Raw genomic sequence first — 13375 nt, 5'->3', positions numbered from 1 at the left:
CAGCACGGAACACATCAACATGCGTCACTTCAGCATGCGACTGTATAACCCAAACACTTGCCCTAACCCGAAACATAGCCTAACCTAACCTAACCTAGCCTAACCTAACCTAAAGTCTAACCCTAACCCAACCATAAATCCAACCCTAACCTACCCCTAACCCTTATATAACCCACATATAAATATGCAATCAAGCCGCTCTATTCTAGATCTGCAGAGACTGGATTCTGGATAGTCTTTACCATAATATCCTGGCTGACACTCTCAGGATTTCTATCACAGTTTATGTACTAATACCGTCAGGTGTGAAATTTTGCATTACGATCGAAAATGTCAGGTCCTTAAAAAATTAAGTCGACATTTAGCATAGCAATATATGCCAAGAGCACGCGAAGAAACATAAGTACGTGGGTAACGTGGCTGTTTTAACTTATGCGAGAATGATATCAACCAAGTAGATTGCTGACGATTTCACAAGCAGTGTTTTCTTGCGGCATATGATAGGAATTTTTAGATAATGCCAAATGGGACTTAATGAAGATAGTTTGTCTGGTCCTCTTTAACCGGACTACTACGGGGTAAAATTGTTGAATACAAGCTAAATATACCGAAGGTTGGGTGTATTCAGATGTGTAGCAGTGAACCAAATCTAATATGAACTTTCAACCATTACGTAAAATGATAGTAGGCCTATTTACGATGACAAGTTTCGCCATGACCAAACGTAGTGATCCAGGCGTGCGTGACGGGTCAGTGATCCCCTTTTCACGCGTTTTCGTTGACAGAATGCCCCGTGATCGAGCTTGGATAGGAAATTGTTGATTAATTTTTAAAAATTGCGACGCGGGTTAGCTGGAAATTAGTCAACTTCATTGTTATAACCTCGTTAAACGATGGTGATGTAACTATAGCAAATATTATACTCGCCCCATTTGATTCTGGTAGAGGTAGAATAAGAAGCTGAGAACCCAGTTTGATATTCCGTATTCTCGAAATTTCTATCTTATATCAACGTGAGTTAGTTGATGCTAGTTTTAGTGATAGGACCCAGTGGCGTCATACACGTGTGCTTTATTTGCAGTGTGACTCGTTTCATTCTTCATCGTGTTTGCGCAATTGTTACATCATTTTCATTGATAACGCATGTTTTTCAGGAGTCATCGAACGCAACGACTTCCAAATCTCGAAGTCCGTCACAGCGCAGACGTTATAATTAGGGTTGGATTATCCGGATAACGGTTAACCGGTTAACCGGTTAACCGCAGGTATTTTCACTATCTGATATCCGGATATTTTTCTGCCGGTTAACCGGATAAAAAAGAATCGTTGCTAATGCATTTTACACGTTTTAGTAAGCTTCAATAAGTCGTATTCAGTGTTGGCGCGGCCGATTAACGATAAGCGTGTTGCCAATTAGCGAGATGCGTCTGTACACATTGCACAATGTAATGTGACGCGATCTCCTGCTGAGAAGATCGTTAAATTAGGTCATTGATTGCCGCGCGCTCGGCTATCGTCTCTGACCTGATTTATCGCGTCTTCAACAAGCCGATAGTTCCACTGGATTGAAGAATCGCATCTGCAATAGGCCATGTGCAGTGTACACACTATTCCATCGCTGGCCTGCACAATCGCATCTTCATAATCTTGGTGCACACGATGTTATCGTTGACCTACACAATTGTATCTGCAATAGGCCTACGAACGATATAATCGCTGGCCTAACCATCTAGGACCCAGCATGCATTGGCTCCTATCTCTCGACGGCTTGTTGACGATATGCCGTTAAGTGTATTCTAATTCGTGATTCTGAGAGTGACACCGCGAAGCTGAATGACATCGAATGTTCGCAAAAATGTGCGTGCGTGCAAGCGTAATTGATTTCCGCTGATGATTAATTCGAAGAAAAATCGAAACCCCCTGATTTTATTTCAATCCCCCTACATTTTCGGCTGGCTGCGTGCCTGATCACGTGAATTAGAGCGAGGTATCATGTCGGCATCAATTCCAGTATCAGCTAGTCGTCCTTCTAGTACTCCAAACCTAAACATAAGGATGGTCAAAAGGATGTAAAGCTGTTGAAGTTTCCGGTGTACGACCTGCCAACCTTTTGACTCTCTACGAAGCGCTGCTTTCTATTCAGCCCACTTCTGTGGAAGCTGAAAAAGCATTCAATGAACGTGAAGTGAAACATCAAATTTTCAATTGGTTTCGAATTTTGAAACGTATTTATCTGCATGGTGTCGTAACATAGGCTGCATGGTTTACTTTACACTTACAGCAGCTATTTCACAATGCTGCCAGTCCTGTACGAAACTATTTTAAGAATAGCCTGCAACTCGTTAGAGACCAGTTACACGTGGGAGGCACATGAAGACGACTTTTTAAACAAAATTCGGTACATTTCGACGGTACGATTTAGCGACATTTCTTTTCGTCATCTCCTATCTCAGTGGTCGGGAACCTTTTTCGGCCTAAGAGCCATATTGGCCCATTATATTCAATTGTAACTCCGAACGAGCCATACATGTCAATCAACTGTTACGTCACAATAAAACATGCGTGGCGTATTGGTAATTTGGTAGCACTAATATATGGGATTCGTAGTGTGCGCTATATTTTTCTGCCCACATGGGTAGGTGCAGCCAAACATGGTCACTATAGCAGTACATACCCACCGTGTGATACGTCAGTGACGTGGGGTTAGGGGAGGAAAGTGAGGCAGTGACTCAGATGTCGTCAGGGATGAGTGAACGAAAATTGTGAACCCTTCAATAGTTATTGTTATCTTCTATCGATGTTTATGAATGACTAGATCTTAAACATTTTTATTCCCAAAATCACGGAATTTTCCTATTTATTGTTCGAAAATAAAGCGCCAAGGGAGAGGTAAGGCTCAGATGAGGCACAGACCGGCCAAGCCTCATCTGTGACAGCGCAACTCATCGTAACTGGGTTAAAATTTATAATCACTGATATTATGCAGATGTAATTGTCGCGCTGATTCTGAAAATATAGGTAGGCTAGGCCTATTGATCGACTGCTAAAGTATATGGCGTAACGTAACGTTGCGTAACACACTTACATTTTACGGCGGTGCTAACCAATCAAGAAAATGGATAGCGTTGTTTGAATTTGAATTTGTAATTGTGAATGTCACTTCCAAGGCATTTTATTTCTCGGCGTTGATCAGGAAGACAATGTGTATTTGAAAACTGCATTGTCCTACAAGTGTCGCCATGTCGTCAATTCTCTTTCGTCGATCAAGGTATGGCGAAATCCACGATTTCTATAAGGCGCGCGATCTAGGGTAGATCGAATCTGAGGATTTTGAAAAGAGGGCGGTACGAGCCCCTAACCCTGGATACCCCATTGCCTTGACCTCTCAAAGACATATTCAATGTTCATGCTGCCACGAGAATAATTAATAATCTCGTCGTCATGAAAATTTACTAACAAGTTTCTGCAATATTGATAAATTAGGTGCAAAATTAAATATCATCATCATCATTGGTTTATTAGCAATTTTTATCAGTTGAATACACCACAAAAATGCGATACAATGAAAAGTCAGGAAGATGTCGAAGCAACTTGGAGTCATATCTTTTACCCAAAAGAGCCATAGGTTCCCGACCACTGCAGCCTATCTGTTCATTACATCGCATTGTGTCTTGTATATCGCATTGTACACTGTGTGTGTCTTAGGCAGATGAAAATATAATCTGACTTTTATTATTCTTCCAAAAACACAGAACAATTGAAATCTTCATAGTGAATTTGACGTGACTTAGCCTTGTAGAAAATATGCAATACAATCACGTATAACACATGTAATATCAAAAAGGCTGCATTAAATGAATTTTTCAATTTGTAATATTCCCCCGTACGCAAAAGTTCTGATCCGCGAGCTCGAAAAGGTTGAGAACCTCTGGTCCAGATTGAACACTCCTTTGTTTGTTTGGTATTCATGGTGTTTGGACTATGTTGGTCAGTTCTAGGTTTTTGATAACACACCGCTTACGCGGATCATGTGGCGAGGAGGAGCCTAGATAACCCTTAGGCAGGAATTCTGGACTCGACCTCGGTCGGACTCGGACCCGCAACCCATTGGTGTTGCAGCTGTGGATCATACAATACAATCGTTGAGTTATATTTTTCATCTGAACAGGTCACACACAATGTACAATGCGATAAGACACAATGCGATGTCATGAACAGATAGGAGGATGTCGAACGACACGCATCAGTAGCGATCCTTTGCTCTAACACAGGGGCGGGCAATATACGGCCCGCGGGCCGGATCCGGCCCGCGAAGGGATTTTGTCCGGCCCGCCGAGAGGTTTTACTCTGAAAGTGAAATTTTATTGTGAATGTATTGACAAATTTTCTGCGTCACAGAATGAATCCAAGTTTGCGAACCTGAGAAGGATGGACATTAAACTACTTGCTCGGTTCGGATCTACTTACATTTCCTACCATGAACCAGTGTTGGGATGACTCGAGTCACCTTTTTCGTATGACTTGACTTGACTCGAGTCACCTTGGAAAAATGACTTGACTTGACGCGTCAGAAATGTAGATTGACTCGTGACTCGAAGCAAAATTTACGAGTCAATTTAAAGTCATCAAGTAATTGATGTTGACTAAATCGCTGTATCTTTTATAAGTTCGCCAAACCTCCATTGTTATATCACAAATAAATTCGCAGTGATCGAAGCTTATACAACAGCTTACGTTGTCGTAAACTTGCTGACCTCAGCACGCCCTTTTGTATATAATTTAAATCAAACGAATATCGCTAATACGTTTGTAATTGTATATCGTTGATAAGTAGGTGGGTAGGGTATTGAACTATTTTCGTATGTTATCCTGTATTTTGGCTGATATTTAAAGACTACACCGCTTAGGGTTACCATATTTCTGTGACACAAATTCCGGACACTCTTTAGCGCCCACTAGAGGATTGCAAAATGAGTTATGTCGTCACACTAGCAAAGCTTTGTTCATAGACTAGAGGTGGTCACGATCCGATCAGCCCCTTCCCACCCAAATAAACAATGATTTTGAGCCCACCTTAAGGTATTCGATGCAACTTCGGGGGGGGGGGGGGGGGCTTGCTATTTGAATCTGGTTTCTATATGCATCTGGTCGTTAAATTTTTTGAATGAATTCTGTCAATAATATTAGTTGTTCCATATATTACTATATAGATACTACTCTCCGCCCACATGATCAAAGTTAGCGGTAGAGCTGGTGGAGGATGATGAGTTCGAAAATACAGTGAGCGTAATCGTACATCGTTAAGTCATGTTCACGTTCCACCGATAAGATTGTTTATCAGCCTTATGCTGGTGCGCACCACGGAGCGTTATAAACACCCCACATCCAGTGGTTTCCAACCTTTCATGGTAGCGACTCCATCACCAATTTGAAAATGTTCCGTGGCCCGGATCAAAATTTGACGAGCTGATTACTGAAAGAAGTCAGCACCTTTTGCCCGGACTTACTCACGGGCTATTTTGGAAGCTGATTACGTTCAACATATTCGCGAACCCCAGAATAAAGGCAAACGACCGCCAAGTTTGGAACCACTACATATAACTGAATAAAACATTTAAACGGCCTTAACGCTCTCTAGGAATATACTGTTCTCCCATAATTGCGATTACAATTAGGCTTATTCCAAGAGATGAAGGTTGTTTTTATTTATATTTTAATTAAATAGTATATTCATATTGAAATGAACCCGAATATTTTCGGCTGACACTCGTCAGGGGTAATCGTCAGCAACTAGTAGAGAATTGGAAAGAACATTGTATATCAACAATCGTATCACAAAATATGACGTCACCAGCATGAAAGAGAGAGCGTTCAATGTACTATTTTTAGGTGGAACACGAACTCCTTTTGTTGACAGAGTTTTGGTTGGTGTATTTTGATAAAAGTTGATTCCAAGGCACACAAATGGAATTGTGAGCGGCCTCGCCCTACGATTCGAAATCGGTCGTCTCGATAACTATTCGCACAAATCGGATTATCCAACAGATGTTTGCCGATGGCAGAATTAATGGCCTTTGATCGATCAGCATCAATCTTTAGTGGATGAGTTAAGGGTGAGCTTTTCACTGAGCGTGTTCTGATAAATCTGGGGACATGTTGGTTTATGCGGTCCTGCAGACGTCTTGACGTTCTTCCCACGTAGCCACAATCACAGTGGCACCTATATTCGTACACTACATTACTTTGTTGAAGTGCAGGAAGCATGTCTTTGCGTGTTGAAGGGAGCAGTTGTGTTGTTGTATAAATCACATTGGTTTTGACTGTGTCGTAACACTTACTGACAGCAGAAATCAATTGTTTTTCAAAGCGGGTGGAAATGGGGCCAATCCAAGGTAGATGGATATAAACATCTTTTATTGTTCGTGCGGTGAACAGTAGTTTAATGTCCATCCTTCTCAGGTTCGCAAACTTGGATTCATTCTGTGACGCAGAAAATTTGTCAATACATTCACAATAAAATTTCACTTTCAGAGTAAAACCTCTCGGCGGGCCGGATCCGGCCCACGGGCCGTATGTTGCCCGCCCCTGTGTTAGAGTAAAGGATCGCTACTGATGCGTGTCGTTCGACATCCTCCTATCTGTTCATGACATCGCATTGTGTCTTATCGCATTGTACATTGTGTGTGACCTGTTCAGATGAAAAATATAACTCAACGATTGTATTGTATGATCCACAGCTGCAACACCAATGGGTTGCGGGTCCGAGTCCGACCGAGGTCGAGTCCAGAATTCCTGCCTAAGGGTTATCTAGGCTCCTACTCGCCACATGATCCGCGTAAGCGGTGTGTTATCAAAAACCTAGAACTGACCAACATAGTCCAAACACCATGAATACCAAACAAACAAAGGAGTGTTCAATCTGGACCAGAGGTTCTCAACCTTTTCGAGCTCGCGGATCAGAACTTTTGCGTACGGGTGAATATTACAAATTGAAAAATTCATTTAATGCAGCCTTTTTGATATTACATGTGTTATACGTGATTGTATTGCATATTTTCTACAAGGCTAAGTCACGTCAAATTCACTATGAAGATTTCAATTGTTCTGTGTTTTTGAAAGAATAATAAAAGTCAGATTATATTTTCATCTGCCTAAGACACACACAGTGTACAATGCGATATAAAAGACACAATGCGATGTAATGAACAGATAGGCTGCAGTGGTCGGGAACCTATGGCTCTTTTGGGTAAAAGATATGACTCCAAGTTGCTTCGACATCTTTCTGACTTTTCATTGTATCGCATTTTTGTGGTGTATTCAACTGATAAAAATTGCTAATAAACCAATGATGATGATGATATTTAATTTTGCACCTAATTTATCAATATTGCAGAAACTTGTTAGTAAATTTTCATGACGACGAGATTATTAATTATTCTCGTGGCAGCATGAACATTGAATATGTCTTTGAGAGGTCAAGGCAATGGGGTATCCAGGGTTAGGGGCTCGTACCGTCCTCTTTTCAAAATTCTCAGATTCGATCTACCCTAGATCGCGCGCCTAGAAATCGTGGATTTCGCCATACCTTGATCGACGAAAGAGAATTGACAACATGGCGACACTTGTAGGACAATGCAGTTTTCAAATACACATTGTCTTCCTGATCAACGCCGAGAAATAAAATGCCTTGGAAGTGACATTCACAATTACAAATTCAAATTCAAACAACGCTATCCATTTTCTTGATTGGTTAGCACCGCCGTAAAATGTAAGTGTGTTACGCAACGTTACGTTACGCCATATACTTTAGCAATCGATCAATAGGCCTAGCCTACCTATATTTTCAGAATCAGCGCGACAATTACATCTGCATAATATCAGTGATTATAAATTTTAACCCAGTTACGATGAGTTGCGCTGTCACAGATGAGGCTTGGCCGGTCTGTGCCTCATCTGAGCCTTACCTCTCCCTTGGCGCTTTATTTTCGAACAATAAATAGGAAAATTCCGTGATTTTGGGAATAAAAATGTTTAAGATCTAGTCATTCATAAACATCGATAGAAGATAACAATAACTATTGAAGGGTTCACAATTTTCGTTCACTCATCCCTGACGACATCTGAGTCACTGCCTCACTTTCCTCCCCTAACCCCACGTCACTGACGTATCACACGGTGGGTATGTACTGCTATAGTGACCATGTTTGGCTGCACCTACCCATGTGGGCAGGAAAATATAGCGCACACTACGAATCCCATATATTAGTGCTACCAAATTACCAATACGCCACGCATGTTTTATTGTGACGTAACAGTTTATTGACATGTATGGCTCTTTCGGAGTTACAATTGAATATATTGGGCCAATATGGCTCTTAGGCCGAAAAAGGTTCCCGACCACTGAGATAGGAGATGACGAAAAGAAATGTCGCTAAATCGTACCGTCGAAATGTACCGAATTTTGTTTAAAAAGTCGTCTTCATGTGCCTCCCACGTGTAACTGGTCTCTAACGAGTTGCAGGCTATTCTTAAAATAGTTTCGTACAGGACTTGCAGCATTGTGAAATAGCTGCTGTAAGTGTAAAGTAATCCATGCAGCCTATGCTACGACACCATGCAGATAAATACGTTTCAAAATTCGAAACCAATTGAAAATTTGATGTTTCACTTCTATAAGTAATGGAGAAGCGTCCAACTTCTTGCATTTTGGTATTGAGATATATTAATAATGTATTTGGTGAACCGGCAGGAAACTTGCCACGGAAGTTATGTCACAGGAAGTGTTTGATTAGGCAACACATTTGATCACCAAATCCCAACCAAAGTCACAAAATGAATGCGAATAAATCTGCCTTACGCTCGCCCGAACATATCTAAACGATCTTACAACGACCCGTGACGAATTAGACTCGCTATTGGCTCGTCAGTCGATGCTAATCGTTGCCAAAGATCGGTTGCGGCTTATAATATAATACAAAATGAAGATCAAGTGCTCATCGAAATATCTGAATTTATTGATTATTATCCTATTTCCCAAATAGTAAGTAAATATGTCTGTCGCCTCATTTGGTGAGGAAAACGGTGGGTCAAGTGGCGCAGTACATCAGCATCTTTGTTAAAGTGTAACACTTATTATGTTTCGATACTGCAATATGCCACCCCGCGGCATCCACCGTGAGTTTGGAAAGAGGCGCTTAATTAATTTTGAGTTGGTGGCTCGCGCAATATGCTTGTCATTGTCAATGAACTACTATCGTGAAGTAGTAGCCAATTCGATTTCACATCATTTTGATGGCGTATTAAAAATGACATCACCATTGGATTATAACGTCTGCGCTGTGACGGGCTTCGAGATTTGGAAGTCGTTGCGTTCGATGACTCCTGAAAAACATGTGTTATCAATGAAAATGATGTAACAATTGCGCAAACACGATGAAGAATGAAACGAGTCACACTGCAAATAAAGCACACGTGTATGACGCCACGGGGTCCTATCACTAAAACTAGCATCAACTAACTCACGTTGATATAAGATAGAAATTTCGAGAATACGGAATATCAAACTGGGTTCTCAGCTTCTTATTCTACCTCTACCAGAATCAAATGGGGCGAGTATAATATTTGCTAGTTACATCACCATCGTTTAACGAGGTTATATCAGGTTATATCAATGAAGTTGACTAATTTCCAGCTAACCCGCGTCGCAATTTTTAAAAATTAATTAACAACTTTCTATCCAAGCTCTATCACGGGGCATTCTGTCAATGAAAACGCGTGAAAAGGGGATCACTCACCCGTCACGCATGCCTGGATCACTACGTTTGGTCATGGCGAAACTTGTCATCGTAAATAGGCCTACTATCATTTTACGTAATGGTTGAAAGTTCATATTAGATTTGGTTCACTGCTACACATCTGAATAGACCCAACCTTCGGTATATTTAGCTTGTATTCAACAATTTTACCCCGTAGTAGTCCGGTTAAAGAGGAACAGACAAACTATCTTCATTAACTCCCATTTGGCATTATCTAAAAATTCCTATCATATGCCGCAAGAAAACACTGCTTGTGAAATCATCAGCAATCTACTTGGTTGATATCATTCTCGCATAAGTTAAGACAGCCACGTACTTATGTTTCTTCGCGTGCTCTTGGCATATATTGCTATGCTAAATGTCGACTTAATTTTTTAAGGACCTGACATTTTCGATCGTAATGCAAAATTTCACACCTGACGGTATTAGTACATAAACTGTGATAGAAATCCTGAGAGTGTCAGCCAGGATATTATGGTAAAGACTATCCAGAATCCAGTCTCTGCAGATCTAGAATAGAGCAGCTTGATTGCATATTTATATATGTGAATCCCATTCGGGTTGGATCAAAGACATCGAAAGTTACAATAAGTTGGAATGTGGGAAATTCCCGTATCCCATCATAGCTGGTACAAGGCAGCAAGCCGTAGAACTTGGAATGCTCGATCCCGAAGAGCTGGACAAAAGCGGAATGCCCTTGACTGCGCGATGTGTATTTGTGCTCAAGGATAAAAAGCTGAAGCTGTCTCTGCTGTACCCAGCCACTACTGGGATTAATATCCCAGAGCTGATCCGTGTGGTGAAATCTCTGAAGCTAACAGCCGAGAAGAAAGTGGCCACACCTGCCAATTGGCAGTCCGGCCAAGACTGCATGGTAGTCCCATCTCTCAGTAATGAGCAAGCCACAAAACTATTCCCAAAAGGCTTCAAAACTGCTGATCTACCGTCCAAGAAGACCTACGTACGCACGACTCCGGACCCTAGCGAATGCACAGAGTTTTAGATCCAGTATCATATGAAGGGCATAAAAACTACTCAAATTACAGTGACGAATAAATTCATATGCACAAGTGATAAATGCACAGTGGTCTCATTTACTACATCTTGTCAGTTAGAATATTAAGGAAAAGCAACACCATAGTAACCATGTCCAACAGTATTGAAGCATTTGTATGAGCATAGTAAAGCACGGACAGGGATTACCGGTTGGCTGCACTTTCGAATCTTGATATCCTGAAAAGTTTGAATACTGCACAATACGTCCATTGTTTTCATAATAGCCATGAAATAATATAATTGAGGTGCCGATATTCAGTCTGTACAAAAAATTGAATTGAACAACTGCTGAGTAATTGAGTTTTCTGAACCCCTCGAGGGGAGTGCCATTACAATATGTCTTATTTATTTTACATTGTCAGTATGGTATTACAGCAGTCTCAATAATGTTGAATCAGATGTTGGTGAGTTGTACCGTCCCTCAGTGCTAATTCCTACTAAATTGCTATCCCATCAATTGTCCATTTCCGAATTTTTCCAAAACTAACATTGACTTGTACCCTAAAAATTATTTCGTTTAAACATGCTGCAACATAATTTGACAAAAGCGAGTTGCAACTCATTCTGACACGTAACATCCCTGTCAAATATTTGCAGTTCCGGGGTAATTGTGCCAAGTATGATGTTAGTGATGTGTGTCAACAATCATAGAATGAGACCTTCACTACAATATACTGAGAGATTATAGTTCCACCAACTGCATCATTGTGGTTGACTTCACACGGTAAACTTCTCAAGTGATCATACCTGTTGGCTATTTTTTGTTTGTTTGGTGAAAACAACAACAATATTAGGGTTCTGATAAATGCATAACATTCAATACATTTCACTTAACAAAAGTTTTGAGTCTGTGTCACATCAATATCCAACTTGAAGCTTATTTGGCAATTATAAGCAATCTTGGTGGTTCACTTAATAGCAAAGATATGCAATACTTTTGAAATGTATTTTTAGGCAAATTTGGGGCGATACGGTTACCTATCTAGCATTGCGTATTCAACGCTTACTATACCTGTTGCAAGGTTAGAAACCTGACGCATTCGAGCCATGTGTTTAAAAATGCATCGGAGCAAACGGCGCATCTGCTTGCTTGCGATAGCATCTCTCTCGCCGCCGGAAACTCTCTGATCTGTTGCCGCAATATTGAGTTTCTAAAAACTTGATTATTCAATATGTTTCGCCCGGCATGAATATGGTGGGAATGCTTACTTGTCCTTGATATCTTTCATTATGAACCGGGCAGTTAGTTCCTGAAAATTGAAATTTTGAACTTGATTTTTTATTGAATGAAGAGATCGGTAATCAACATTGGTACAGAAATAAATATGCAATCACAATAACATTTCCTGATGTGTAGTGCTAGACAGGAGATATGAATCAATTATCTCAGTGACTAATATCATTTCTTTGTTTGTTATATAGGCTACAAGTCACGAGCGGACACATGCATTACTGGTGTCGGGGCCTACGATATTCGATATTCGATATTCGTAGGCTCCGCTGATATCTATCCGGGCCTGGAATATAATTTTTCGCCTGATTGGTAATCCAAGGATTTGCGTTGCCCCATTCCATTTCGAAGGGATGGTTGATCAACTTTTATTCATTTTAATTTAATTACGAAGGTACTTCACAGTTCCAAGCTATCGCAGTCTCTTGCACTAAATTCCAAAGGATAATTTCTACCATATGCTCGGAATCAACCGGAGACACGACCTTGATGGCGTGAACCTCTGAAAGGTTCGGGTTCGTGTGTAGTATATGAAAAAGGTTCACAGTGCAGAACCTACCAAGGTTCGTTTGTGAACGTGAACCTCTAAATATCTGAGGTTCACGCACAGAACGCGAACGTGAACCTCACGTTCACACCATCTCTACTTGATATCCACACCTTCAGGTTCATCATTTATGCTTTCCGTAGATGCCGTCTCAGCGATAGCATTATAGCATGAATGAGCAATATGAACATATGGTTCTTGAATGAGCGTGTTGAGTGCAGAGGTAACTGTCTTGGTAACATGTACTATGTGCAGTGTGCAATGTGCTTGGACTATTGCTTCAGGATGTAAACATGGAAAGGATGTCTGAGAGCGTGATCGTCAGGCACAAGTCGCTGTTATTGGATATATGCAGGCTAAATCAAAACGCTTTACCTAGTGACAAATTGCCATTTCCTCACGTTGTGATATTCCTGTTGAATTGATTCGATATACCTGATTCGAATCATGCGGCATGGAACATAATTCGAATCGATTTCCAATCAGTGATTCGGCCATCCCTGGATACAAATAGGCTATGTCACGATTACGATGCTCCGCCATCGCCATCTTGCAATGTTCTACATCCCCAGGCCTGGGTCATGACACAGCTTGAAATCAAGTGGACAATCCGCTGGCGAGATAGCGTATAAGTGGTATGATCCACAGCTGCAACACCAATGGGTTGCGGGTTCGAGTCCGACCGAGGTCGAGTCCAGAATTCCTGCCTAAGTGTTGGAGGTTTAT

At 41.0% G+C, this 13375-nt stretch overlaps 2 protein-coding genes across 2 annotated transcripts; one reads left to right on the top strand and one right to left on the bottom strand.

The window, feature by feature from the left end:
* Nucleotides 1–10356: 10356 nt before the first annotated feature.
* LOC145449413 (peroxiredoxin-6-like) lies at nucleotides 10357–10897 on the top strand. Its single transcript, XM_080327770.1, has one exon. The coding sequence runs from the start codon at nucleotides 10474–10476 to the stop codon at nucleotides 10816–10818; it is 345 nt and encodes a 114-aa protein (XP_080183896.1). The 5' UTR covers nucleotides 10357–10473; the 3' UTR covers nucleotides 10819–10897.
* LOC145449415 (leucine-rich repeat-containing protein 69-like) lies at nucleotides 10890–12292 on the bottom strand. Its single transcript, XM_080327772.1, has 3 exons — nucleotides 12081–12292; nucleotides 11884–12022; nucleotides 10890–11048 (listed from the first exon to the last, which is right to left on the bottom strand). Exons 1-3 carry the CDS (start codon nucleotides 12098–12100, stop codon nucleotides 10935–10937), a joined length of 273 nt encoding a protein of 90 aa, XP_080183898.1. The 5' UTR covers nucleotides 12101–12292; the 3' UTR covers nucleotides 10890–10934.
* Between the last annotated feature and the right edge of the window lie 1083 nt (nucleotides 12293–13375).

The sequence above is a fragment of the Botryllus schlosseri genome, chromosome 11, assembly GCF_051294905.1.
Source record: "Botryllus schlosseri isolate E-star chromosome 11, Bs_hap1, whole genome shotgun sequence".
Classification (NCBI taxonomy): Eukaryota; Metazoa; Chordata; class Ascidiacea; order Stolidobranchia; family Styelidae; genus Botryllus; species Botryllus schlosseri.
Note: the sequence above shows the minus strand (reverse complement) of the source record. Positions and strands in the feature narration are given on the sequence as shown.

Coding starts and splice junctions, on each gene's coding strand:
- LOC145449413 (XM_080327770.1), top strand. CDS start 10,474: ATGCTCGATCCCGAAGAGCTGGACAAAAGCGGAATGCCCTTGACTGCG.
- LOC145449415 (XM_080327772.1), bottom strand. CDS start 12,100: ATGAAAGATATCAAGGACAA. Junction 12,023..12,080: donor ATGAAAGATATCAAGGACAA/GTAAGCATTCCC, acceptor TCAAGTTTTTAG/AAACTCAATATTGCGGCAAC. Junction 11,049..11,883: donor GGTTTCTAACCTTGCAACAG/GTATAGTAAGCG, acceptor CAAACTTTTCAG/GATATCAAGATTCGAAAGTG.